The sequence below is a fragment of the Tursiops truncatus genome, chromosome 14, assembly GCF_011762595.2.
Source record: "Tursiops truncatus isolate mTurTru1 chromosome 14, mTurTru1.mat.Y, whole genome shotgun sequence".
In the NCBI taxonomy this organism is placed as follows: Eukaryota; Metazoa; Chordata; class Mammalia; order Artiodactyla; family Delphinidae; genus Tursiops; species Tursiops truncatus.
Window position 1 is genome coordinate 4401591 of NC_047047.1, and position 27752 is coordinate 4429342.

General features: G+C 42.7%; 1 protein-coding gene across 5 annotated transcripts in view; it reads right to left on the reverse strand.

The window, feature by feature from the left end:
- Window positions 1-24119, reverse strand: part of IL18R1 (interleukin 18 receptor 1) — a 40051-nt gene extending 15932 nt beyond the window's left edge. The window contains exons 1-6 of one of the 5 annotated variants that reach the window (XM_019931257.3): window positions 23465-24119; window positions 18207-18292; window positions 13999-14242; window positions 10603-10768; window positions 7976-8126; window positions 1296-1358 (exon numbers count right to left, since the gene is read on the reverse strand). In XM_019931257.3, coding sequence (XP_019786816.2) covers window positions 1296-1358; window positions 7976-8126; window positions 10603-10768; window positions 13999-14242; window positions 18207-18264 — 682 coding nt within the window. In that variant the 5' untranslated portion in view covers window positions 18265-18292; window positions 23465-24119. Of the gene's footprint in view, window positions 1-1295; window positions 1359-5257; window positions 5458-7975; window positions 8127-10602; window positions 10769-13998; window positions 14243-18206; window positions 18295-22862; window positions 22948-23464 lie in introns of those variants that run through there. The other 4 variants (XM_019931255.3, XM_073790964.1, XM_073790965.1 and 1 more) reach the window with 4 other exon arrangements.
- Window positions 24120-27752: the final 3633 nt, after the last annotated feature.

Sequence of the window (27752 nt, forward strand, 5' to 3'; positions counted from 1 at the left end):
TAAAATCTGCAGAATACACATTTGTTTCAAATGCACTTAGAACATTCTGGTCCAAGTAAGTTACTGCAAATTTTAAGATTTAAATGATACAATGTATACTCTTGGACCATAATGGAACTAAACTGGACATCAATAACAGAAAAATAACTGGAAAATCCTCCACATATTTGGAAATTAAGAAACATTAAGTAATCCATAGATGAAAGAAATATCACAAGGAAAAATTTTTTAAATAGTTAAAACTTTGAACTGGATAGTTATGAAAATATGGCATATCAACATTGTTGGAAACAGCTAAACAGTGATTAGAGGGAAATTTAGAACTTAAAATACACACACTACAGGAGAGGAGAATTTAAATTAATTCTCTAACTCTCCAGGTGTACAAAGGAAAAATGAGGTGCAAATTAAGCCTAAAATGAGAAGAAAAAATAATAAAGTTCAGAAATCCATAAAACTAGAAAGCAGGCAAGCCACAAACACAAATGGCAAAGTATCTGAGCTCCACTGGGCATATGTGGTCATATACATGACTGTGGCCATCTGTAGTCAAAGGGTGTGTGCTTTGGAAACAATCAACAGGATCAAATGACAATCAACAACAAACAAACAATGTAAGAAACTTGAATCCCAGCTCTGCCCCTTTCCTGGGGTTTAACTTCAGACAAATTACTTAACCTTTCTGAGCTTTGGTCATTTAATCCAAAGCTTAAATGGGAACAATACCCCTCAGAGTTGCTTTCAGGATTTAAGACAATAACATATTTCAGTTACCTAATCCAATACTCAGTTTAGCATACGTGAATTTATTCTTTTCCTTCCGTCCTTTCTCCTCTGAAAGAAATTACTCAACTGGACATATCGATTCATCAAGACCCGTCTAAACAAACCCTAAATGCAGAGTCGAGTCCATTGATTCAAAGTGAACCCATTAATCAAATATTGAAACCACACAATAAGTTTGAATCATTTCTCCAGAGTATTCTCATTGAGTTTTCATATTTAAAAATGATCATAGATACTATTAGAGGAAAGCCACATACAAAGTGACTAAAACCACAGGTCTGCAAACCACAGGCACTTCTATAATCTTTTGAACAGACTGTTAACTGTAATTATTACTAAAAAGGGCAACATTCAAACAACGACAAGGTTTTCCTGCTTTTTCAATATTCTTCAGTAAACATGGTATGTGTTATGAATACCATGTTGATCAATAAGGAACCAGATTTAGCCTTGGAAGACTATTATGACCCCCATTCACAAATCCAAAATATACGTATGTCAAAATATACCTAATTCCACTTTAACATGCGTAAGCTTTGGTCCAAGAAGAGCTGGAATTATATTACTGTTGTCTGAAAGTGAAAAAAGAAAAGAAAAATGCATTAGTGTTACAAGGAGTTTTGCTAAGACAGACATTTGTTGTAATACCCTTATTATTCCAGGTAACCAAGATTCTAACAGTCATCACTTTACATTTATTATTTAATGTATTTTCATTAAATAAGGGTTGCAGGGAATACTGGTCATTGTTTCACTTTCCATCAACTCAAAGCTCACCTCACTGGAGAAAGCACACTGAATTTGGTCTCCCCTCAATTCCAGCCTCTGCCTTCTGCCGCTTCAGATAAAAGCCAGAAGAAGATGCTCATCCAGGGAGACAATGAAACTTTTAGGACTTAGAAGACGCAAAGTCACTGGGATATGTCTTTCTGCTCTGCCTTTCTTCCTTCCATCTGCTCTCAACTCCTCAAGATAGATTTATTGGGTGCAAGGTCAAGACTCAGGTAGGGTAGGCAAAGCACTTACTCTCAGAAGCCTCCTGAGACCCTCCCCTGGCAGGACAGTGAGAGGAGTGCCCCTGGATGCCTCACTTGCCTCACCTTAGCCCCAGTCCTGCTGGGGTGTCCACCCCTGTAAACTCAGTTCTACTTCTGTTCCTTAGTGACCTCTGACCCAGACTGGAGGTACACAGATATGCTCTACCTCAGCCCCACTGAGTAACACTGAGGAAGGAAGCAATCCCCCAGCAACCTCCCACTGAGGACCACCCCACAACCTAGGATGCTAATAACTGCAGAACACGGACAGCCCTGTGGTCCCGCATTCACAAGGTATGTAGTCCAGTCCCTGCTGCTCCCATCATGAGCATCGGCAACTTTCTTCATGACCTGGACTCCCCCTTCTAAGTGCTTCCGGTGCTTCTGGGGCATTTACAAGTAATGTCCAGTGCCTCCCTCATGGGGGCTCCCAGGCGCCCAGCAGATGTGCTTGCTCACGAGGACTAAAGGGGACTCAGGTGCTCTCCTGCAGCACCCACGCCCTCCTAGGCTCTCCCAGGAAGCACGCGCTACAGAGTGAAGAGCAAAGAAGGGAAAGGAGGAGTAATGTGGGCAAGGATACAGAAAGACACTAGTGTAGCAAAACCTCAGGGTAAAGGACTTCCCTGGAGGTCCAGTGGTTAATAAGACTCCGTGCTTCCACTGCAGGGGGCACGGGTTCAATCCCTGGTCGGGGAAGTAAGATCCCGCAAGCTGTACAGTGCAGCCAAAAATAAATAGATAAATAAAAATTTTAAATAAAATAGTTAAAATACAGTGATCTTCAACTATCTTTGTAATGAGCTGAGAGGTAGATCATAGATAATTAAAAACAAAAATCCCAGGGTAAGAATCTCTTCTGGGATTCAGACTCCAGGCGAGACTAGAATTCACGTCGGCAGGAAGAGCTGGAGGAACCGCTGCCGGACAAGGAGCTGACCCTCAGGTCTGAGCACAGAGGAACAGAGGTTGCTTCAAGCACACAGGGGCAGGAGGTGGTTTTGAGTACTGGAGAAAATTGCTACTGATTATTTTTCTCTTCATCGATCTCCTTTTCTCAGGAATTTGGTGGGAGTCCTGGGAAGAGGAGGTGTAAAGGACATCTTTATGAAAGGACATCTTTGAGAAAGGATGCCATCTACTAGAACTCGAAGCAGATCATGGAGAACCCAGAGCAGTACTGGGTTTGTAAAACTGGTGTAAAGTGAAGGGTACAATCCTACTGAAGGTAACAGAAGGAAGAGAACACTTCAGTGTGTGCCCCTGGCATGGCTCGTCTACCTCTGAAGTTACTATCCCTGGATCAAAATGGCACAGAGACGGTCAGCTGCAGGAGGAGAGACATCAGCAGGTCAGCCAGAGAGTGAGATGAAGACAAAAGGCAGAGGCCAGGTGGGTTGAGAGGCCTGGGATCCACAGCAGTGATGCTCCCCACGTGACAGTGCAGAGATCTACTTCCGTGACCACAGGTGAGCACAGACAAGGTAGGCGCTCAGTCCCGCTGCCCTCAGCAGAGGCCACGATACCTCCTGATCATCAGCGTCAACTCTAAGCTCCGCATTTTAAAAGAATGGTGGCAAAACTTCACCAAATCCAAAGGAAAAGGGCCAGGATGGTGAAGAGTCCTGACTTCCTGTGGAATGAGGCACGACTGAAGAAACTGTTCCTATCTCAGTACAGAGCGACCTTGGAGGTATTGCGGGTTCTGTCCAGACCACCACAATAAAATGAATGTGACAATAAAGCGAGTCACACAACTCTTTTGGTTTCCCAGCACATATAAAAGTTATGTTTACACTGTACTACAGTCTATTAAGTGTGCAATAGCATTATGTCTAAAAAACAATGTACGTATTTTAATTTAAAAATAATGCTGTTGGAAAAATGGCGCTGATACACTGGCTCAATGCTGGGTTTCCACAAACCTTCAATTTGCAAAAAATGCAGTATCTGCAAAACGCAATAAAATGAGGTATGCCTGTAATTCACTCAACAGACATGTAATGAGCACATGTACAAAGGTCCAGTCGTAAGTACAGGAGAGACCAACATGAGGAATAGAACACAGGTTAATCCCTTCTTTCCAGGAGCTCTCATTCTAGTGATAGAAACAGACATGTCATCTGATTCTGAGAGCAACCAGAAATAAGAACAAGAGGCTGTGGGAGCACGGAGGAGGACGGACACTTAGCTGAGTCCTGAAAGACACAGGTGGCGTTCTCCAAGAAGACGAGGAAAACAAGATGGGTGGTTAAGACAGAAGGATAGCACGTGGGGCAGTGTGGGGATATGGGAGTGAGGAGACGGGAGACGGTAATACTAAGATGGTAATAACAGAGCTTTCCATGTCCCTGGCACCACTATCAAGGCTCTACAACCTCACTCACTCGGTCCTCAAGGCAACCCTCTGAGGGATGACTCAACTCATTACTGTCCCATGTCACTAGTGAGGAATGAGAGGCAGAGAAAAACTCAGTCATTTAACTCAGCCACAGTCACAAGCTCACAGGGTTCAATGATCTAGCACAATTCCTGGTCTTGTGCACATGCTCTTTGGATAATGGATATTCTTCTTCTTCTTCTTTTTTTTTTTTTTTGCGGTACGCGGGCCTCTCACTGTTGTGGCCTCTCCCATTGCAGAGCACAGGCTCCGGACGCGCAGGCTCAGCGGCCATGGCTCACGGGCCCAGGCGCTCCGCGGCATGTGGGACCCTCCTGGACCGGGGCACGAACCCGTGTCCCCTGCATCGGCAGGCGGACTCTCAACCACTGCACCACCAGGGAAGCCCAATAATGGATGCTCTTACTGCTCCTTCCAAGAAGGAAGGAAAGAGGAGCTGATGGGCAGAAAGCAGAGATGGATGAAGGGAGGGAGTTGGCGGTGGAAGTGTCAAGGGACCAGAGATGTAGGATTTATACGATATTAAAGAAAGTCAAACTGAAGGATTTAAGGTAGATAAACAGAACTTATTGAGTTTAAGAATTTAGTTACGGGATACGCAGGTTATGGGGCGTGACAAGCAGGATAATGTCCCCCCACCAAAGGTGTTCACATCCTAACCCCCAGATGCTGAATATTATACCTTACACGGCAAAAGGGACTTTGCAATATGATTTAATTTAGGATTTCCGGATACAGAGGGTGTTCTGGATTAGCCAGGTGGGCCTAGTGTGATCACAAGCATCTTCATAAGCAGGACGCAGATGGTCAGAGTCAGAAAAGGAGATGACGAGATGAAGGAAGAGGTGAAAGAGATCTGAAGATGCTGCGCTGTGGGCTCTGAGGACGGAGGACGTGGCGTGCACCAAGGATGCAAGGCGCCTCTAGAAGCTGCAGAAGGCAAGGAATCGATTCTCCTCCAGAACCTCCAGCAGGAATGCAATCCTACCAAAACCTTGATTTCAGCCCAGTGAACCCAGTTCAGATTTCTGACCTCCAGCACTGTGAGCTAACACATCTGTGCAGCTTGAAGACAGGAAGTTTGTGGTGCTTTGTCCATTCGCAATGTGTGGAGTACAGCTATGTAAGTGGATGGCTGGAGAGAAGAGGGAAAACGCTGCTAAAGTCGACGAGCTCCGGTAACCGTGAACCCACAACGTTGTTGAATGAGTCATCCCAGGAGTTTACAGCTTCCTGGATGATGGGAAAGAACGTGAAGGGTGGGTCAGCCACCTGTCTTCAGACACTCGAAGGAGCTGTCATTTTCAGAAGGGACCAGACAATCTGTGGGGTTACTCAAGGCAAACACAAACAGTGAGTGGAAGCTACAAGAAGGAGTAATTGGACTCAATAAGAAAAAAAGACTTCTCTACAATCAATCCTTAAAATCTGGACCCAGGGCTTCCCTGGTGGCGCAGTGGTTAAGAATCCGCCTGCCAATGCAGGGGACATGGGTTCAAGCCCCGATCCGGGAAGATCCCGCATGCTGCGGAGCAATTAAGCCCGTGCACCACACCTACTGAGCCTGTGCTCTAGAGCCCGCGAGCCACAACTACTGAGCCTGCGTGCTGCAACTACTGAAGCCCGCGTGCCTAGAGCCCGTGCTCTGCAACAAGAGAAGCCACCACAATGAGAAGCCCGTGCACCGTGATGAAGAGTAGCCCCTGCTCGCCGCAACTAGAGAAAGCCCGTGCACAGCAACGAAGACCCAACGCGGCCAAAAGTGAATTAATTAATTAATTTAAAAAAATCTGGACCCGTCTGCTGTGTGATTTGGTAATTTCCACGGTAGTTCCTGAATGATCTATTATTGGTTGAGTCATATGAAGGATATCTTCACTGGATAGGGTTTAATTAAATTACTTCCAGGGTCTCTGTCACCCTAAAATTCCAGGCTTCAGTTTTTCCATTATATATGGTCTGGGTTCATGATAAACCAAACGAGTAGCCATCATCCCAAAATATACAGCCCTTTTCCACAGCCACGTCTGTGCTCCTTATACGTTCTTATTCCAGCCCGACCCCAGCACGTCCTTCTGCCCGTCCATCACACGCAGCCTCTGAGAACCAGCTCAAACAGAGCCTCTGACATCTATTCTTCCTCTGGACTCTCTCTGCACCCTGAACACCTCACAGATGACTCCAATTTCATATTCTACGGTGCTTCTATGGGGCAGGACCCTGCGGGGCTCCTGGGCACAAAAGCCTTTCTATGTCCCCCATTTCTGGATTACAGGAAATAGGCTTCATTCAGCCTCCAGGACCTTCCCCAAGTTCCACTGACAGGTTCAAACAGATGCTAATCAGGGAAGGGAGGGGATGCAGAGACAAGGGAGGAGCAGTCAGGACACAACAGTGCAGCCTTGGGGCAGGGTCCCGGTTCCCTTCAAGGGATATACACAACGATATATTTCAGCTGTTCTGCAGATACCGAAACCCCCTCCAGGCGGGAGAAGTTAATGGTGATAAATGGAATATTTCCTGCCATATCAGTAAACAAAGGATGTCACAGTCATCAGCGATTGCAGCCCTCCAAGGGAGCTGGTGAGCCCTGAGGAAACCCAGGATGGAAAGAATACCTACCATCCAGCAGCCATCAGACTGCAGCCACTCCTTAGGGTGCCCTGAAGAAACTCAGGGTGAGAAAACACAGGATACTGGTCCCAGATAGCTGAGGTGCACATCAGAGGAATGATGCCAGACAGCCCAGACTCTTGCATCTTCCCATACATAGAAAAGCGATAAATTCCTTAACTTGGGATATCTGGCTTTCTTTAATTAACAATAATCTTTTGACGTTCAGACTACCTGCCCTTTGTTGCAAAACTTCTATATAACCTGGGTCCCCCCCCCCCCCCCCCCCCCGCTTCCTCGGAGCAGTTCTCGCAGGGTTACTTGAGATGCTGCCTCCCAGGTTTGAAATCCTAAAAATTCCCACCGAATAAAACATAACTCTCAGCTTTTAGGTTGTGCATATTTTTTAGGTCGACTACAGTAAGCACCTAGATCCCAGACCGGTTGGAACCAGAAGGTTGATGATGCCGACTCCCGATGACCTCACCACCAGCCAATCAGAGGAGTGTCCACGAGCTGACCACGCCCTGCTCCTTGAACGCTATAAGACTCCTCACGACCCGCTCCAGGGCCCGACACAGTCTAGAGGGCATGAACCCGCTGTGGTCCCCTTTGCCTGGCAAAGCAATAAAGCTGTTTCTTTCTACTTCACCCACAACTCTGCCTCAGAGATTTAATTTGGTGTCGGGGTACAGAGGCCGGATTTGGCTTCAACCTTTCCTGACTATAATCAAATTCCTGAGAATCGTACATTATTCACTCCATTTTGTATTTCTATGCTTCCCTTACCTCCCAATACTCAGTACAGTTTACTGAGTATAGACACCCATCGATAAGTATTTACTGAGTGCAAGCAGATGCTTAATAACAAAAGATTCCACAATTTAGTCAAATACCAAATAAGAGAACTGACGCATCAGAGGTTCACCTATATAAACCTTCATTATTATCCCCCACCAAAATTTTTCAGCATGGCAGGTGATGCCGAAATGATTTTCACCCTTAAATTTGAACTAGTGATGTGGTCACGACTCCAACTAAGTTTGCCTCAGGCTTTCCGTACGGCTTTCGAAAAAAAGAAAATATTCCATTTTACTACGATACATTTGTTTTTTCCCGATTCTAAGATTTCTCTTACCTCCAACTATTGTTATATTGAAGGTTTTGGTGACGTTAAATAGTTTGCCATTACGAAGAAGGAAAAACATGCAGGTGTAATATCCCTGATCTTTAAACTCTGCATTCTTCTTTAAAAATGGGTTTCGATTGTTCTGTATCTTTTCACAGTTCTGTTATTAAAAAAAGCAAGTTAAAATATTTTAAGTGAGAGTGGTATCATAGGACAAGAATTCAAAATGTTAAAGTTAAAGATCTTTAGAGAAAGAGGGAAATAGAATAAAAACTAGCAATTTCTGAGCAAACGTCTCAGTGATCTGGCACTGCCTCTGCTGGAACAATGAAACAGAGTCCCATTCCTGGTATTATCATTATTATTAATTCATGCTGGGAAATAGAGTATAGGAGGCGCTGTAGTTGCTTTCCTCATTTTCCTTTAATCTCTCTCTTTACACACAAAGAGAGGGAAGAAGAGGAGAAAGGAAAAAAAACCACTACAACAAAAAAAAATCCCCGCTTGGATCAAAACTTTCCAAGCAATTCTATTTCTTAATGCTTTTAGCTGAATTCCATGTATTCAGGACTACCCATCCTGGGGATGGGTAGTGGAGGTAGGAACAGAATTACTCAGAGAACCAGGTACCTAGCAGACTACCCATACCCATTGATGTCCTCCACCAGAAGACAGTGGACTGATGAGAAATGCATGAAAAATATTCCAATGTATAGGCACACACAAACATGTCTCTGTATCACAAATTTCTGTATGCTGTAGGAATGAATAATAACAAAAAGGCCACCTTTTTCAATCCAGCCATCAGGTACCAATAAATAGGTTCTGAAGCAATCTAAGAATGAGACGGGAAAAGGGAAACTAAATTGCTAACCTTCACTAGGTGACACTGTTCCTGTAAATACCAACCAAGGAGCAGCTACTGCCCACAGACTCCTCTCAAAGCTGCCAAAGCTGGTAGCAAGTGGAGATAGACCCAGAGGATGCTTAGAATGGGCTTGTGAAGCACCCACATGTGTATCTCACATCAGTGAACTGTTTCTGCATACACCAAATTTTTATAAACCCCAACTTATTTTTCTAAGGCATATTAAAATATCAATTCCAAGGCATATAAAAATATCTCTATTTTTTTTCCAATCGTTTACTGATTTAGCTTCCTTGTTCCCCTCCCCTCAATTTTCTAGCTAAAAACATTCTCAATACGTCTATTTTCTAAATTCAAATACCTGCATAGAGGGATTTCTTAAAACCCAGTACACTGATCCCCACACATTTATATATACTGTAAAAACATTTGTACACGTGACAGGAAATAGAGTCAAGTCAACTCAGGGCTGATACAGATATTTGGAAAACATTTTGGATAAGAGCTTCCCTTGAAAAATCACAAGTAAACAGTGTTCAGGCGAAAGCTACAAACAAACATTTCTAAGGAATCATCATCAGTAGCTTGAACTTTCTCAAGGTCATCTCTTCAGACCACCCTCTCTCACAGCTCTTCAAAGTTTCCATGACAGAGTTACACCTTTCAGATTTGTTCCTCTATAGAAATAATATCATTTGTGCTGTGTGTGTGCATGTATGTGTATGCATATTATGTGACTGCATATATACTTGTGTATATACAATTTCCATAGGATTGTCTAAAGGAGCTCTTACAACTCAACAAGTAAAAGGTACATCAACCGAAGAGAATAGTTCACAAGAGAAGTAATATTAAGATGTAGTAAATACATAAAAATGTTTAACTTGTTATTAAGGAAAGAACTGGGGGAAGGATACTGAGTTACAGAAGGTTTGCACGTCAGATTTTTAAATGTTCTTAAAAAGTATCCATTCCCATGTGGTAGTGATATGAGAAAAAGAGGGTTTTAAACTGGTGTAGCTGCCTGGAGAGCAGCTTGATAATTTAAATCAAAAGCCATAAACATGCTCATAGCCTTTCACCCAGTTATTCTACTTTTAGGGATTTAGTTAAAGAATAAAATCATAATACACCTCCTGAGTTATGGGAATGATATTTATTTTAGCCTTATAAATAATAGTGAAAAGTAGGAAATTAACAAATGTCCAATAACAGGGGCTTAGATACAAGTGTATACACATGGAATCCATGTTTGGGAAAATGTTTAAAGATGTGGAGAAATCATCACAATATAATTTTTAGTGGACAAAGGAAAATACCACTTTTTAAAAGTAGATGTTTACATGCAGAAAAACCCCATTCTCTGGCTGGTGGGATTATGAATGATCTCTGCTATCCTCATCATTCATTTCTTCCATCTTCCAATTTTGTAAATGCATATATTCAGAACAAACATATACAACAGAATTTAAATTTTTAAGTATATGCAGCAGAATAAAATGAACTAGCATTCCTAAAAATTAAATTTTTTGAAAGAAAAGGAAAATTAAGGAAGGGAGAGGAAGCTGTTATCATTTATTGAATGCCCAACACGGGGCAGGAACCTTGACACCTGCGTTACATGTAGGAGCTCAGACAGACCACCTCAGCTGTGTGGACTCACAGTTTGTATGTTACAAGACCAAAATGCTTCACAGCCATCAGACCCTCACTTTGGAATTTTGTCTTTTCTGTCAAGTTTTAAGTTAAAATATTTTAAAAGCGTTACCTTATACAATAACGTTCTGTTGACCAGTTTTTGATAGTAACTATGTTCACAGGCTATCTGCAAAGATTTTTTAACTTCCACAGATTTACTCATTACTTGTTTCTCAGTAAAACAGCTGTGTTTAGGTCTTCTGATGACATTTAATTTCCAGTCATGAGTATCATTTCTAGGAAATAAAGGGTTAGACATATTTTATCATTAGTACAGAGACTTTGCAAATACCACCTTTTAGTAACCAATCCAGTGAAAAATTTCCCTTCTTTTTGTATAAAGAGATTCATTCATTGATGCCCCAATTCTGCTCTGTCTCTTTTTGGTTCAGTGCAGCAAGAAATTTAATAACTGCCATGGGAGCGGGGGTAGGGGGCAGTAAATGAGAAAAACCCGAGATGTCCTAAACACACACACACACACACACACACACACACTCACACACACAAACCTACATCAGACCATATGTATTATGGATGTCAGGACAGAAATGTTTAAAACGTCAATGGTCTTTAGAGATGGACAGGTTCAAAGATTCTTAACCCAGGATGGGAGAGTGGAGGTGGTTTCATGAGGACTATAATGCTTTCTGAAGGTCTGTATATATACACTGCATTTTATATTTCTCAGGACACTTTGTTCCTATCCTCTTCTCTTACTGTTGAGTAAACCATGTCTGGAGTGGCTGCTCTCCATGTAGTCATATTAGCACTTTAAGTACCTTACTAAGCAAAAATTAGTTTGAATAGATGCCATTGTTGTTCCTTCTGGTTAGAAGTTAGGAATATAGAGGAGGAAAAAATTTTAACAGCATTTTTGGAAACGATCTTTTTGTTAACTTTTTATTTTATGCTGGAGTATAGTTGCTTAACAATGTTGTGTTAGTTTCAGGTGTACAGCAAAGTGATTCAGTTATATATATACATGTATCTATTTTTTTCAAATTCTTTTTGAATTTTTTGGGGGTTAGGTTGTTACATAATATTGAGCAGAGTGCCCTGTGCTATACAGTCGGTCATTGTCGGTTATCCATTTTAAATATAGTAGTGGAAATGATCTTTTAAAAAAGAAAATGTTTGCAGTCTCATGTTTGCTTGAACTGCACGTTACATAGAGATCCATCTACTAAACACGACACGAGGTTACGTTGTCCTGTGTGCCTGACACATCTGTACTCGCCCCCCAGAGGCTCTTCCAGCTCTCCTTTTGAGTCTACAATCAGATGGACAGAAGACTGGCACTCGCAGAGTTCCAGGTATTGTACCACGTGTGTGCACTGAGATGACTCTTTTCCTTACGTTAGATGAGAAACCTAACCTTCAGGCAAGGTTAAGTAACTCGCCCAAGGTAACACACCTGGTACACAGTCGGGCCAAGATGCAAACGCACATCAGTTTGGCCCTCAAGGCCAGGAGTGCTTGGTACAATACTTTACGCTCACAAAACTTTGATCAGACAATGCGATTTTCACTGTAGGATTAAAGTATCAGTCTCCAGAGACATTTGATTATTAGTAGAGGACTCCTGAAAAATTAAAGGAGGATTCCAGGAGTAGGGTCTGGTCACTGATGACTCCCACACAAAACTACAAAGACTCACTCACCCAAATGATGTACACACACATACAGGCACCCATACACACATGCATACACACACACACTCACACCTCTGTGCAAAAACAGAATACTGTTCACCAGTTGCACTATATTTGAAAAAGTTTCTATCTTCAATGCTCTCAGGTGTTCAAAACGACCTTCTCCTGTGTAGGGTCCCATTTATTTTCAAAACCACCGTCAAGGCTGCTGCGCCCACCATCGCTTTAGTCTCGTGTTATTCATCAGCCTCCAACCGCTTCAAAGCTTATCACACAGCACTCTGAGCCCGCCACCCTCCCTGTCCTATTCCTGGCCCCTCCATGCCTCTCTGACATCCTGCCTCCACCTGACGAGTCCACTTTCTCTTCCTACCCCAGGCTGTGTTCTCCACCTTTCACATCAGAAAGACAGTTAATGCCCCTGTCCCTCCCTGTCTCCAAGTGAAATTTGTAGATGACTGACTCTCCCCATCAATTTGTCCTTTCTGCCTTCTCCAGAATAGTTTGTGCATTTGAATCACGTCTTTCTTCAATCAGGATTAGGGAGATCTTCTTCCTCCTCTACCCCTACTGTGAGTATACATTCTGCCTTAGTTTGAAAAGACCCAGTTGTGACCTACTTCTGGAATCGTCCCTCTTAAAAGGTCACATAAAATTCATTGGTTAACAAGAGTTTCTGAACTTCTTTCTAACTCCTGGGAGTTCCCATATATAAAAACAAACCAAAATGACCCCTTTTTGTGCAAAACCACAGGAGTGCTATCAAGATTTCACTGTGGGGCTTCCCTGGTGGTGCAGTGGTTGAGAGTCCGCCTGCCGAGGCAGGGGACACGGGTTCATGCCCCGGTCCGGGAAGATCCCACATGCCGCGGAGTGGCTGGGCCCGTGAGCCATGGCCGCTGAGCCTGCGCGTCCGGAGCCTGTGCTCCGCAACGGGAGAGGCCACAACAGTGAGAGGCCCACGTACCGCAAAAAAAAAAAAAAAAAAACACACATACATAAGTACAGACACAACATCACAAATGTACTGGATAAACACTATGCCATCAATGTTCTCACTAACGGTTCATCACATAGAAGTTTTCTTGTCCCAGTTACTCCTTCCCCATCTCACAAAATAAAGTATAAAGAGAACCAAGTTCAGTAATAATCATGGACACATTCAGTGGGTTGCCGTCATTTCACAGAATTTAGGATTCTTGACTACGAATACCCTGGAAGACTCTAGGGTTAGCCTGAGAAGGCTGTGCAAAGCCCTTTCGGTGTTCCCGTCTGTCACTGTCCCTGGCTATAAATTTGTCATTGGCTGACACACACGTCTTTCACCAGTACCGCCACCTGGCTCTCAACAAACCCCTGAAAACTGGACTAGGATGTGTCTACACCAATACCAACCCATCTCCCCAGCTTGATGTTACCACCCAGGAAGCTGACACTGCCCTCCTTCACTACCTGCTCATAACACTACGAAGCGCTCGCCATTTATTTCCTTTGACCGGCAGCTCTAGGCAATGGAAGCAGCTGAATTTAAAAATGAATTTCATTCAATCCTCACTTATCTTTGGCAAGGATCACCTAAAAGTAAATCATACTAAGGTCATCTCCTTTCATTACGATTACTAAGAAAATAAACACAGGGCAGTATTTAATTTAATTTTTCAAGAATGAAGTATTTATTTCATGCTGTAGGAAGAGTAGGGAGAAGGAAATGGATGGAGTATCTGACCTTCCCAATGACTGTATATTTGATTTGCCGAACAAAGTCCAAGAGTGCTATGAAATACGCCAACACAAAGAGAAGGTATACTCACCCCATTCGGATAGAGTAAGATCCACTGTCATTCAAATGAACTGGCCAAAACTCCAAAACATAATCGAGCAAAATAATTCTGGGTGAACTACTCGAGCTCAGCTCAAGGGGTCCATGCGATTCATTTTTGTACCATTTTATGGTGGTTGTTTTATTCTCATGCTCAGATGAAGATGAACAATACTTCAGATAGAAAGGTTCCCCTTCAACTGCAGTAATGTGAAGACGCGAGGTACAAGTTTCTTCTAAAGATTAGCAAAGTAAAAGAAAAATATAAAAACAGAATAACAAAGGTAAATTTTTTTCCCTAATGCATTAGGTGAAGAAGCTGGGTCAGTGGCATCGTGAAAAGTCTCAATGTCTCATTTCTGTGGATTCTTTTATTTTAGGGTCAATCTTTCCAACACTAAAAAACAGGAGGTCAGTCTTTCTAACACTAAGGCACTTTCAGAATATAAATGAAGACAGAAAAACCTTCCAACAGCTTCTCCCAAACAGGAAGATACCGGAACTTAACCTACCAAAGCTAGAAGACACATAAATTCACTGTAATCTTTTAAAAGAAATGTTACACATTACAGCTTCCTCTTAAGGAAAGCCACCAAAGTCACAGTGTTGCCACACCTACCTCAAAACATCCCTAGCTGAGGAATCTCCAAGGATAATAAAAAGAGAAACCTACAGACCGCAGAGTTTTCCACTTGTATCGTCAGAAGTCTCACGGGTCTTGTTCTCAACCACTCTACCTAACCATTCCCCGGGCAGACGTGGGGATGGTTAAAGGTGCGCCTACATGTGTATAAATCCATTACCTCTCTAGGTTACCACGTGGATACTCAATACATGATGCAAACAGTTCATACTGATAATTAATTCATATTGACTCACTGCAAATCTGGGTATCTGTCACTTCCTCTTTCTGAGATCTCTCTCTCTCCCTCTCCCTCTCCCTCCTCTCTCTCTCTCTCTCTCTCTGTCTCTCTCTCTCTTCTTCCTTCTTTCTCAACTAACCCAGATACTCTGGCTTTAGAAATTTATCTGATCCTTTGTGCTGTACAGGGTCATCATTTCCCTCCTTCTTCACTTCCAGCAGTTCAAAGTCAGTGTGAATGGACCTTCCCTGTATCCTGTCTTTCAGCAGCAACCTTTGGCTGTATTTTGAGAATGAGAACTCTTAAACTGAACAGAGCAATTCTCTGAGGCCACAGAGAACATGCTTTCTCTATAGTCAGGGTTTATTTCTCAAAGCAATTGTCTGATTTTAACCACAAGGTTGTTAACCACAAGGTAGAGAGGAGGTGGCTCTAATGGCAAAAACACTCTTTGAAAACATGGCTGTCAAACCTACCCAGAAGCACAACATTTAGTGAACATCAACCTTGCATCTGGTGGTTGTTATTAAATCTTCATCTCACAATTCAGGACTTCAGCTTAGAAGGTGTGATGCATGTGTAAATGTGGGTGTTAGTTTTAACTGACACCTAAAAGGATGGTAGGTCATTAACAGCTTGATTTATTTTCTAGTTTTAGGAAATAATCTACATATAACAAAGTGCAGAAGTCATACATCATGTGCTCTATTGTGTCTGGACTTTTTGGACATCATTACGTCTATGATGGGCAATCATGTTGCTGCATGTAGTGGTGATCTGTTCTCTTTTTCATAGTTATGTAGTATCTAATTGTGGTAGTATTTGACAATTTATTTATCCATTCTATTGGTGTTGAACATTTGGGTGATTTCGAGGTTTTGGTCAATCATGAAAAAGCTTCTATGAGAGCTACCATATGATCCAGCAATCCCACTCCTGGGCATATATCTGGAGAAAACCATAAGTCGAAAAGGTACATGCACCCCAATGTTCACTGCAGCACTATTCACAATAGCCAGGACACGGAAGCAACCTAAATGTCCATCAATGGAGGAATGGATAAAGAAGACCTGGTACATATATACAGTGGAATATTACTCAGCCATAAGAAAGAACAAAATAATGCCATTTGCAGCGACATGGATGGGCCTAGAAATTGTCATACTGAGTGAAGTAAGTCAGAAACAGAAAGAAAAATAGCGGATGATATAGCTTATATGTGGAATCTAAAAATGTGGTACAAATGAACCTATTTTAAAAACTGGAGTCACAGGTGTAGAAAACAAACATGATTACCAAAGGGGAAAGGTCGGGGGGGAGGGATAAATTGGGAGACTGGGTTTGACATACAAACACTCTTATATATAAAATAGATAACTAATAAGAACCTACTGTATAGCACAGTGAACTCTACTCAGTACTCTAATGACCTATATGGGAACAGAATCTAAAAATGAGTGGATATATGTATATGTATAACTGATTCACTTTGCTGTACAGCAGAAACTAACACAACACTGTAAATCAACTATACTCCAATAAAAATCAATGAAAAAAAAAAAGCTTCTATGAACCCCTGTGCCGGTGTTTGTACAGACATAGGCACTTATTCCTCTTTGGGGACAGTTATCACTTAAAGAAACCTAGCCTGGAACTCATACTCTCCAGGGTGCATGGTTGGCAGTTGAAAGTTCATATTCCCCACGCAGCTAATGGCTTCAGAGATCTAATCTTACATTTAACATTGCAGGTTTTGTTGATTTGAAATGGCTTTTGATTGGAGAAATGACTGGAGCTCAAAGTGTATGGATGGCCCAGAACACCCTCCCCATCTTACAAGAATGGAGCACCACGATCCAGTAGGGTCAAGAGACTACAGCCTCTGCAATGATGTCTGGGTTTGGAATTGTCTTGAGTTTCGGCAATAATAGGAGGTCATCCAACTTCAGCTAAATGAATCTGACACGTAAAATATTGTCAAGTCTGCCTAGAGAGACCCCTTCACAAAAGGTGCTCTTCAAACACCTCAAAGGACATAGAGCTGGGACCCTAGCACCCTTACAGCAAAGGCTGTGTGGCTGTTGGGAGCCTGCAGCATGTTTTCATAATAACCTGGGAGCAAGGTTATCAGCCTATGTCCATAGGGGCCTTTAGAGCAGGGGGCCTTTTCATGTGGTGCACACTTTCCTACATCTTGGTCTCTCTCACCTGTTCTGACAGGTCCTTCCGTATCAACAAGAAGAGGTCTGTCTCTTAACACCTGGGTAATGTTGCACTGTACGGATCTCAACGATACATAGATCCTCTTAAGTAAATATACCCAGATATTGGACCTGAATTGTTTGAAAGTATCAATAACCAAACTGTAATCTCTTCATTAGTAATTCTCAAAGTAGGGGACATGCGCTCATGTCTTCCCTCCTCCAGATACTGGATCAAGGCAAATCAACAATCGTGCCCCTTCTTTCTTCTCCAAAGCCTTTGGAGAACCTTGTTAATCAATCACGGAACTCTTCTTCAGAGAACCTGCTGAGGTCTCAGAACCTTCTCAGTGAGAGTCTCCAAGCAGTGACTTCTAATAAATTAAAATCGGTACCTGACACCGGACGCAAAGCCTACCTGTCTTCCTGGTCCGAGCAGACTCTTTCTAATGTATTCCTTCTAACTCTCATATTTTCTTTAAGATCTGTAAGGTATTCCCACTCACCTTCCTCACTACCTAGATAATGAGATGAATTTTTGCCTTCCTTTCGGGGAGGAAACAATGTGTTAAAACTTTGTAAAAATCAGTAACAAGGACGGCTGTGATCGCTTCAGTTTCAAATAACGTGAAACTAAGCAAATTTTTATCTCAGACAAATGTATTTCAGGATAAAAGTTTTCACTTCCTGCTCTCTCTACATAAACTCATAGGGCTGAATCCTTTCTTTTTTTTTTTTTTTTTTTTTTTTTTTTTTGCGGTACGCGGGCCTCTCACTGTTGTAGCCTCTCCCGTTGTGGAGCACAGGCTCCGGACGCGCAGGCTCAGCGGCCATGGCTCACGGGCCCAGCCGCTCCGCGGCATGTGGGATCTTCCCGGACCGGGGCACGAACCCGTGTTCCCTGCCTCGGCAGGCAGACTCCCAACCACTGCGCCACCAGGGAAGCCCGCTATGAATCTTTTATTCTCTATTCCAGGCATACCAAATGGTTGGCAACTTTCTTAAGTAAAATTTTAAACCACAAATTTTAATAAATCCAACATCTTCAGTAACCACCCCCACATAAATAAGCCAAACTTTGATATTCCCTCTAGACGACCAATGAAGTATGTTTGTGATTGATTATAACTACTTACCTGAGGTGCTTATAAACATAAGCACCAAAAGTGTCAGGGGTATTTCTCTACGATGCATGTTTACGATTCTGCTTCAGATGGTTTCTCTGGAAAACAGAATAAGACAGGTTCGGCCAAGACTTTCAAACAAAAGCATACCTGTCTCACGCAGGAGGTTTTAAAAAGTCGTCTGGCATACAGACTTTAAAAAAATCAGCCCAGCAAATTTTCATATCCCTTCATAGAGTCACCAGTTTTCCTCAGAACTTCCAGCCATGTAGAATTAATAAAATTTCAAGGCATAAATTTGGGCACCCAGGGGAAATCCCTAATAATGCAAATTTCTAAGACAAGAGAGCTTGCTGTATTTTAGGTCTGGTCTACTAAATCTTACCTCCAAAGTCAAAGTTGAGGACGACAGTATTTCCAGAAAATCTACCATCCTATGAATGGACAGTCTGCCCATGTAGGTGTGTGTGTGTTCCAGCCGCTTTTTTTCCCTCTCACCACACCAAAATGTTCATCACAATCTTCACTTATGGGCTGAATTTTTAAATATTGTTCTTTCTTCAGAACTAAGTTAGGAACTAAGTCTGTTTTGTTCATCACCGTATCACTAAAATCAACGCCTCCCACAAAGTAAGCACTGATTAACCCTTGTTAAGAGGAAAAGGTGTGTGCACGTGTGTGCACGTGTCTACACTCACATGCCCCTAGTGTTTATTTTAGGAAATGAAGACACAAATCTGGGAGTTTCCTGCCATCCGGATGCCTGATCCACACCCACTCAATGAATGCAAACCTGTGTTGAATTTTGATCCTACTGCAACCTATCTTTGGTTCTACTAATTACAAGTTGAGAGAGTAGAGGAAGGGTGCATGGGGGCTCATACACCAAGTCTATTTCATAAACAAACACATGCTCCCTGTATACCACACACCTAGCCCCACTGGGCATAGGAAGCACAGCACGATGGAAGGAGCTTGGATTTTGGGCCCACACCACTGGACTGGCGTTCCTGCTTGAGTCTCGACAAGCTGTGCAACGTCGGGCAAGTTACTTAGAAGTCACAGAGCCTGTTTGCTCATGACCAAAATGGGTTGATAAGAAGGTCTATCTGCCAAAAGTACTGAAGTAAGTATTTATGAAGCCTTCCTGGGTGCATGGTAACCATTCAACCCCAAATAATTCTTTCACCAACTGTCACTCACCGCCCCTGCCGCACTAAAAAAGAGTACTGTTAACGCCCAAATCCTTGGTGAAGTTTAATGGCTAAACTGCCAAACCTTTCACATCAAGCCTTATGAATAACATCGCTGAGCCTTTGATGAAATTTCCGAGAGGTGATAATCAATAATGTAAAGACAGAGGGAGAGTATGTGTGGAAAGTGCCAACTATTCATAACCAACTTAGAAGATGGCTACGGTTTGAAATCAGTCCTCCAGCCCACACACACCACTCTATTATGAACTCTCTCCATCCTCTTATCTCAGGTAGAATGAAAAGTGTTGTTTCCTCTGGTTTAGGTCGACACAGCCTTGCAAAGGGCACTGCTGGGGATTTTTGTTTGATTTTTTTTAATTATCAAGGTTTACTAAGAGATAAAGTTATTATGAGATTACTCAGCATTCTGATGAGTTAACTCTGAGTTTCAATATGAAACATGTTAAGATCCCAGCATGCAAATTAGCTGACATTTGCCCTGCTCTATGTGTCTATATAAAATTTTTAATGTACTTACCATGGATTTAAAAGATTAAGATATTAAATAATGGAACTCATTTCCAAAAGGCAAATCTGTCATAGATACCCTAGTAAGTATTAACGAAATATATGTAGGAGGATATAAATATTACATTTCTTGCGTATGGGAATTTTGGGGGTTCTTTTAGTGTTATATTTGATGATGGTCCCATTTTTTGGCCTTTTCATAATCTTTAAATTTCTTCTTCTCTTTCTTTTGTTCTTCTTTCTCTTAAAAAATTTTCTGATTTCTAAAGTAACATATTCCCATTATAGGACACTTATAACATGAAAATAGAAAAGGAGAAAATAATCTCAACATGCATAATACTTTAGCATTCTCTTATACTTTTTCTATATATCTTCAAATAATTAAGGTTTTAAATAATCTCATATCCTGCTGTTCCTACTTAATAAAACAGCATTTTCCTGTGTCAGAAAATACTCTGTTATCATTTTAATTGCCACACAATATTCCTTCTTGAGGATATATTATAATTTACAAGATGTATTTTACTATAAAATAACCCCATGACCATCTTCTCATGTAAGGCAGTACAGATCAGTTTTTGGAGCCTGACCTCTGGCACCAGACTGGCTGGTTGAATCCTCATTCTACTCTTTACCAGCTGAATAACATTGGTCTGGTCACTTACCATCTCTGTTCCTCAATCACTTCATCCGTAAAAGGGAATAACAATACTATCTCCCAGAGCTGATGTGAAGGTTCCATGAGTTACTACGGCAAATAGTAACTGGTGAATAGTAAATATCACTAAGCTATTATTACTCATCTACATTTCTTATTATTTTCTTGGTGCTACTTCATGGCAGTATAGTCTATGAGTCAAAGAGTACATTTTAAACAGGATGAATGCATACCGCCAAGCCGCACCCAGAAATGTCATTATTCATACCCCTCAGCAGTGAAAGACAATATCCCTCCCCTATACCCACAGAAGCATTTGAGCACGCTCATTCTTTAAATCTAAGTAGGTATTTAAATTGGTAAAATGGTATCTCATGGCTTATTAATCTGCATTTCTATTGGTATAAATGAGGCAAAATATTAATCATGTATTTTTTAGCTATTTTATTTCCATTTTTTTATGCTTTTTTGTCCAGTTCTTAAATTTTTAGTGTTTTTTTTCAACTTGTTGCACAGTTTTCCTTTCCAATTCCTCTTCTGATGTCTTAACATATGGACAATTTTCTATTTATGCAGTCAAACCTATCATTCTTTTGTGACTTTTCCATAACTGTTACATTTAGAACATTCCTTTGCCCTCAGTAGTCAGATAGATACCTACCTGTATTTTCTTCATTTTTATGGCTTAATAGGGTTTTTTTGCATTTAATTTTTTACCCTTTAACAATTAACTTTGTTGTTTGGTATGAAGATAGGGTCTAACTTATTTTTCCCAAATGGCTCCTAATTACTACTCTATCATGAGTTAAAAATCCTGTCTTTCCTTTAGAGTTGGTTGATACTGTAGTTATATTGTACAGGGCCTCCCTGAGCAATCTACGGAAAATCTAACATAGAAAAATCTAACATCTGCTTGAGAGCGAATACACACAAGCGTGTGACCGAGTGCACACACGCAAGCACGTGCGTGCGCACATACACACACCTCTCTCTGTCTTTGCTCTCCCACTTTGTTTGTTCTTTTATTCCTAGCACTTATCACCAACTGACGTACTATCATCTTATGTTTGTTTGCTTGTTTGTTATTTGCTGAATTAATGAATGCATCAAATTCATAAAATATGTACAGTTTGGAGTCTTACGTGATTATCTGATCCATTGTTAAAAGATTAAGATAATCTTCTACCTATGACATGCTTCTTAAATCATAACATCCTGCAAAGTATGTTTTAACGACTGATGTTAAGTCTAGGGCAATCATCCTTGCAGACACAGATCCAGGGGACTTACTTCTATACTTAAAAGTAAATTTAAAATATCCTAAACATATAATTAATAAGAACACCTAATAATTAAGATATAAATATACGTGCATGTATACGTACGAATACGTGTATGTGTGCACAGGTAGGTACGTATGTGCACACACACACACACACACACCCCCCAAGAAAACTCACAAACGTTCCGTAAATCACCCGACGGCATGAAGTTTTCTCTAAATGAAAAAGGCTCTCTTCCAAAGATTGTGTGACCCTGGGTGAGGGTCAGATCCAAGCTGACCACTCCCTCTGCCCCGAAGGCTACACAGTCAGAGGTGCCTCCAGAGCATCTGAAGGGTCATCTCCTGAGCTCCTCGTTCTGCCCAACTGCCCTGTGTATAGACCCCATTCTGAGCAAAGTGACGGTTCTCTAGAAAAAATAATGCACAGAAACTCAGAGTTGCTAGGCCACTTCAGAGCTCCTTCTCTCAAGGAACCTGAGACTAGACCAGGTGAAATGATCAAACAGTGTTTGTTCATTCATCTTTTGAGATGACAAAACAATCAAATGCCAAGCGGAGAAAATGATCTTGGACATCACGCACACGTACAAGCGTGTATATGCGTGCACACACTTCCACTCTAAGAAGAATTTATAGGTTTCAAAATAGGTTTCTCTTGGGGAGGCCAGGAGAATCATTCCCATCCCACAGTCCTGGTCACACAACGTCTGCTGTTGCTACCCTTACGCTTCCCCAGCCTCCACCCCTGGTCCTGCCGTTGGGGTCACCCTCCACACTTCCAGCTGCACACTCCCTGAGGTCCTAGCAGTTTGGCCCAGTGGCTGCCTGCGCATGGAAGCTCTCTAGCTAGCCCAGAACCTGCACAAACCCAGTTTCCTCCAAATTTACCCCCTCCTGGCCCATCCAAGGCCCTCAGATTTGGAAAGTGGGCCCCAGAGTCCAGCACTGCACAGCACCAAATGGGGGTTATGTAATACAGCGAGCTCAGGTGCCTGTACCTGAAGGGGCTGCCCAGTCATCTGTTGGTCTGCTAACCACAGTACAGCTGCCGGACTTCTAACTCCTGGAGGCACCTGGGATGCAGACGAAGGTTTTGAAATCAGGAAAATCTGGGTGTGAATCTGGGATCTGTTACTTAGTAGCTGGATGCCCTTGGGTAAACTACTGAACCTCTCTGGGCTCGGTTCCCCTCCTCTGAAGAAGCATACTGCATTTGGCCTGTAGGAGGCTTAAGCGAAAATGATGCATCTAAAAGTGTCAGACACAAGTAACTGCTTAATAAATGAAAACTATCACTTCTTTTAGCTGTTCTCGCCTTTCTAGAAAAAAACTGGGACTGGTTTAACCACTAAAACTACACTATTAGGGAAAGTTGATGACGCTGAATCACCAGTTATGCGTGTGGATACACACATATGTATGCATATGTGCTAATTATTTAAAATAATATACATTATATATAATAGCTGTATGTATATGCATGCATTTTTAACGGATCTTTCAGAACCCCTGCCCCTGAGGCTGGGTCGCCCCTTGTCCGCAGCCGGCAGCAGAGGGCAGTGGGAGGGGCCGCAGGTGGCAGAGGCAGGTCTGTCCTTACCTTCAGAAGGCGTCCGGAGGCTGGGGAGGGGGCGGCTGTTCCCCTGGACACCCGATGGCGAGGCAGTTGAGAAAGAGCAAAAGCTGCCTTCCTACCACCGTGAAACCAGAAAGGAGAGGAGCCGCAAGCGTAACGCAAGAGATAACGCAACCAGAGAAAGCTGAAAAAGAACAGAAAGTCTGAAGAAAGAAAAAGCGTCTGGCAAAACTCGGCTGGCCGAGGCCGCGGGTGCGGCGCTGCTTCTGGCCCCGCGGCCTGGGCTGTGTCCTGGGTCTGGGACGCTCCCTGACTGGGTTTGCTCTCGGTCCGGGTCCTCCCACTCCCGCTCCTCCGCGAGGACGCTCTGGGTCCGCAGTGCTTCCGGTCTGGGGGTGCCGCGGCCCCGCGCCGCTCCCAGTCTAAGGATGCTCCTGCGCGGGGGCGTTCCTGGTCTTGGGTGTGTCGGGTTCCGGGCGCTTCGGGGCGGGCTCCCGCGGGTCCGGGGATGCTCCTCAGTGGGGGCGCTCCGGGTCGGCGTGCGCGCTCCTCGCGGCGCTCGGGGTACTGGCTTCTCTGGCTGGGCGCGCCGCCCGTGGGTTCCGGGAGGGGCTCGCTCGCGGGGTTAAAGGCGCGCAGCTGGAAAATCCGGCACCTTGCCGGGGGCCGAGGAGGCTGCGGCCGGGGGCGGCGCGCCTGGGTCCCGGGAGCTGGCGGGCCGTGGGCGGTGGCCGGGCGAGCCGCGGGGCCAGGAGGGGGCGGGCCTGGGCGGCTCCTACGCACCCTCCGGGCGGCGGGGCACCCGGCACCAGAGCCAGGTGAGGAGGTTGTCAGCCCCGGCCTGGCGGAGGGGCAGCACCTGCGCTTAGGGGAAGGGGCTGGGGCCGGCTGGGGACACGACGGAGGCCGAGGAGTCGTCCCAACGCCACCGGGCGGCTCCCCGAGGCCAACCAAAGGTGCGGAGGACTTGTGGTTCCAGCCCTGGGGTCCTGGCTCCGTCCTAATGCCTTCTGCTTAACCTGAGGGGTGGGTGGTTCGCCATTGGGAAGTAGAAGAGGGGCGCAGAGGTGTTAAATTGAGATTTTAAATTGGTTAGAAGAAAAGGAGGCCAGTGGAGAAAGCGTGTTAATAAGTTTTTATGGTGTGGTGGAACTCAGGATACATTTTTAGACTGGTCTGTGATTGGACCTTTCAAACAAAAATGAAAAATGAAACCCACAGCAGGCAGCGAAAAGGTTTAATGAGAATGAATTTCATTCTTTTTATCCAATCAAAGTCATTCACCACATAATAAAAGAGAAAAATCGTATAAGTATCTCAGTAAATGCAATTAAAAAGCATTTTGCACTCGTCAATACCCTTTCTTGATTAATAACACCTGAGAAACTGAGACTAGAAAGGACCATTCTTTTTTTTAACATCTTTATTAGAGTATAATTGCTTTACAATTGTGTGTTAGTTTCGGCTGTATAACAAACTGAATCAGCTATACATATATCCCCATATCTCTTCCCTCTCACGTCTCCCTCCCACCCTCCCTATCCCACCCCTCTAGGTGGTCACAAAGCACCGAGCTGATCTCCCTGTGCTATGCGGCTGCTTCCCACTAGCTATCTATTTTACATTTGGTAGTGTATATATGTCCATGCCACTCTCTCACTTCGTCCCAGCTTACCCTTCCCCCTCCCCTCAAGTCCATTCTCTACGTCTGTGTCTTTATTCCTGTCCTGCCCCTAGGTTCTTCATGACCTTTTTTTTTTTTTTTTAGATTCCATATATATATGTTAATACACGATATTTGTTTTTCTCTTTCTGACTTACTTCACTCTGTATGACAGACTCTAGGTCCATCCACCTCACTACAAATAGCTCAATTTCGTTTCTTTTTATGGCTGAGTAATATTCCACTGTACCCATGTGCCACATCTTCTTTATCCATTCATCTGTCGATGGACACTTAGGTTGCTTCCATGTCCTGGCTATTGTAAATAGAGCTGCAATGAACATTGTGGTACATGACTCTTTTCTTTTTTTGCGGTACTTGGGCCTCTCACTGTTGTGGCCTCTTCCGTTGTGGAGCACAGGCTCCAGACGCACAGGCCCAGCAGCCATGGCTCACTGGCCCAGCCGCTCCACGGCATGTGGGATCCTCCCGGACCGGGGCACGAACCCGCGTCCCCTGCATCGGCAGGCGGACTCTCAACCACTGCTCTACCAGGGAAGCCCCGATGACTCTTTTTGAATTATGGTTTTCTCAGGGTATATGCCCAGTAGTGGGATTGCTGGGTCATATGGTAGTTCTATTTTTAGTTTTTTAAGGAACCTCCATATTGTTCTCCATAGTGGCTGTATCAATTTACATTCCCACCAACAGTGCAAAAGGGTTCCCTTTTCTCCACACCCTCTCCAGCATTTATTGTTTCTAGATTTTTTGATGATGGCCATCTGACTGGTGTGAGGTGATACCTCACTGTAGTTTTGATTTGCATTTCTCTAATGATTAGTGATGTTGAGCATCCTTTCATGTGTTTGTTGGCAATCTGTATATCTTCTCTGGAGAAATGTCTATTTAGGTCTGCCCATTTTGGATTGGGTTGTTTGTTTTTTTGATATTGAGCTGCATGAGTTGCTTGTATATTTTGGAGATTAATCCTTTGTCAGTTGCTTCATTTGCAAATATTTTCTCCCATTCTGAGGGTTGTCTTTTTGTCTTGTTTATGGTTTCCTTTGCTGTGCAAAAGCTTTTAAGTTTCAATAGGTCCCATTTGTTTATTTTTGTTTCTATTTCCATTTCTCTAGGAGGTGGGTCAAAAAGGATCTTGCTGTGATTTATGTCATAGAGTGTTCTGCCTATGTTTTCTTCTAAGAATTTGATAGTGTCTGGCCTTACATTTAGGTCTCTAATCCATTTTGAGCTTATTTTTGTGTATGGTGTTGGAGAGTGTTCTAATTTCATTCTTTTACATGTAGCTGTGCAGTTTTCCCAGCACCACTTATTGAAGAGGCTGTCTTTTCTCCATTGTATATTCTTGCCTCCTTTATCAAAGATAAGGTGACCATATGTGTGTGGGTTTATCTCTGGGCTTTCTATCCTGTTCCATTGATCTATATTTCTGTTTTTGTGCCAGTACCATACTGTCTTGATTACTGTAGCTTTGTAGTATAGTCTGAAGCCAGGGAGCCTGATTCCTCCAGCTCCGTTTTTCTTTCTCAAGATTGCTTTGGCTGTTCGGGGTCTTTTGTGTTTAGAAGGGACCATTCTTAATCTGATGAAGAGCACCTATAAGAAAGCTACAAGTAACTTCTTAATAAATAGTGAAACACTTGGCATTTTCCTAGGATGGGGAACAAGATGAGGATGTTTGTAACTGAAATCGTCTCGAAATAAAAATACAAGGCATAAATATTGGAAAGGAAGAAATAAAACTACTGGTTTTGACAGAGGGCATCATTTTATGTAGATCACCCTTTGAAATCTACAAATAAAGCCTGTTGGAATCAATAACTGAGTTTAGCAAGACCACGGAATACAAGGTAAATATACAAAAATCAGTTGTAATTCCATATACTAGTAATAGAAATATGAAAAAATGAACTTTGTTTAAAAAAAACGAACCACTTACAATAGCATAAAAAATCAAATACCAAAGGAGAAATTGTTTGAAAGATGTACAAGGTATCTACTATAAAATCTACAAGATATTACTGGGAGAGATGAAAGACCTCAGTGAATGGAGGGCTATACCTTGTTCATGAATTGGGAAACTCATTGTTAAGATATCTGTTCTCCACAAACTGGAGAGTTTATAGAGTCTATACAGTTTTAGACTCTGTAGGTTATAAAGTCTATCCAAATCACAGGAGGAATTTTCAAAGAAATTGAGAAACAGTTTCCAAAATTTATATGAAATTGCAAACGATCTACAATAGTCAGAGCAATCTTGAAAAACAAAGAACAAAGTTAGAGGAATTACACTGACTTGGTTTATAATAAGGCAATAGTAATCTTGGCAGTGTGATATTTGCACGAGCATATAAGTAGAAAATAAAAGAGGGAAGAAGAATAGACCCATATATATATAGTCTATAAATATTTGACCAAGGCACCATGTCAGTTCAATAGGGAATGAAAAGCCTTTCACAAATGTCGCTGAAATAACTGGTATCTCTATGGGAAAGAAGAAAAGAGCCTTGACCTTTACCTCATTCTATATACAAACATTAATTCACAATGGACCATAGACTTAAACATAAAAGCTGGAACCATCATCAGTTTATAAAAATACATAGGCGAATATCTCCATGACCTTGG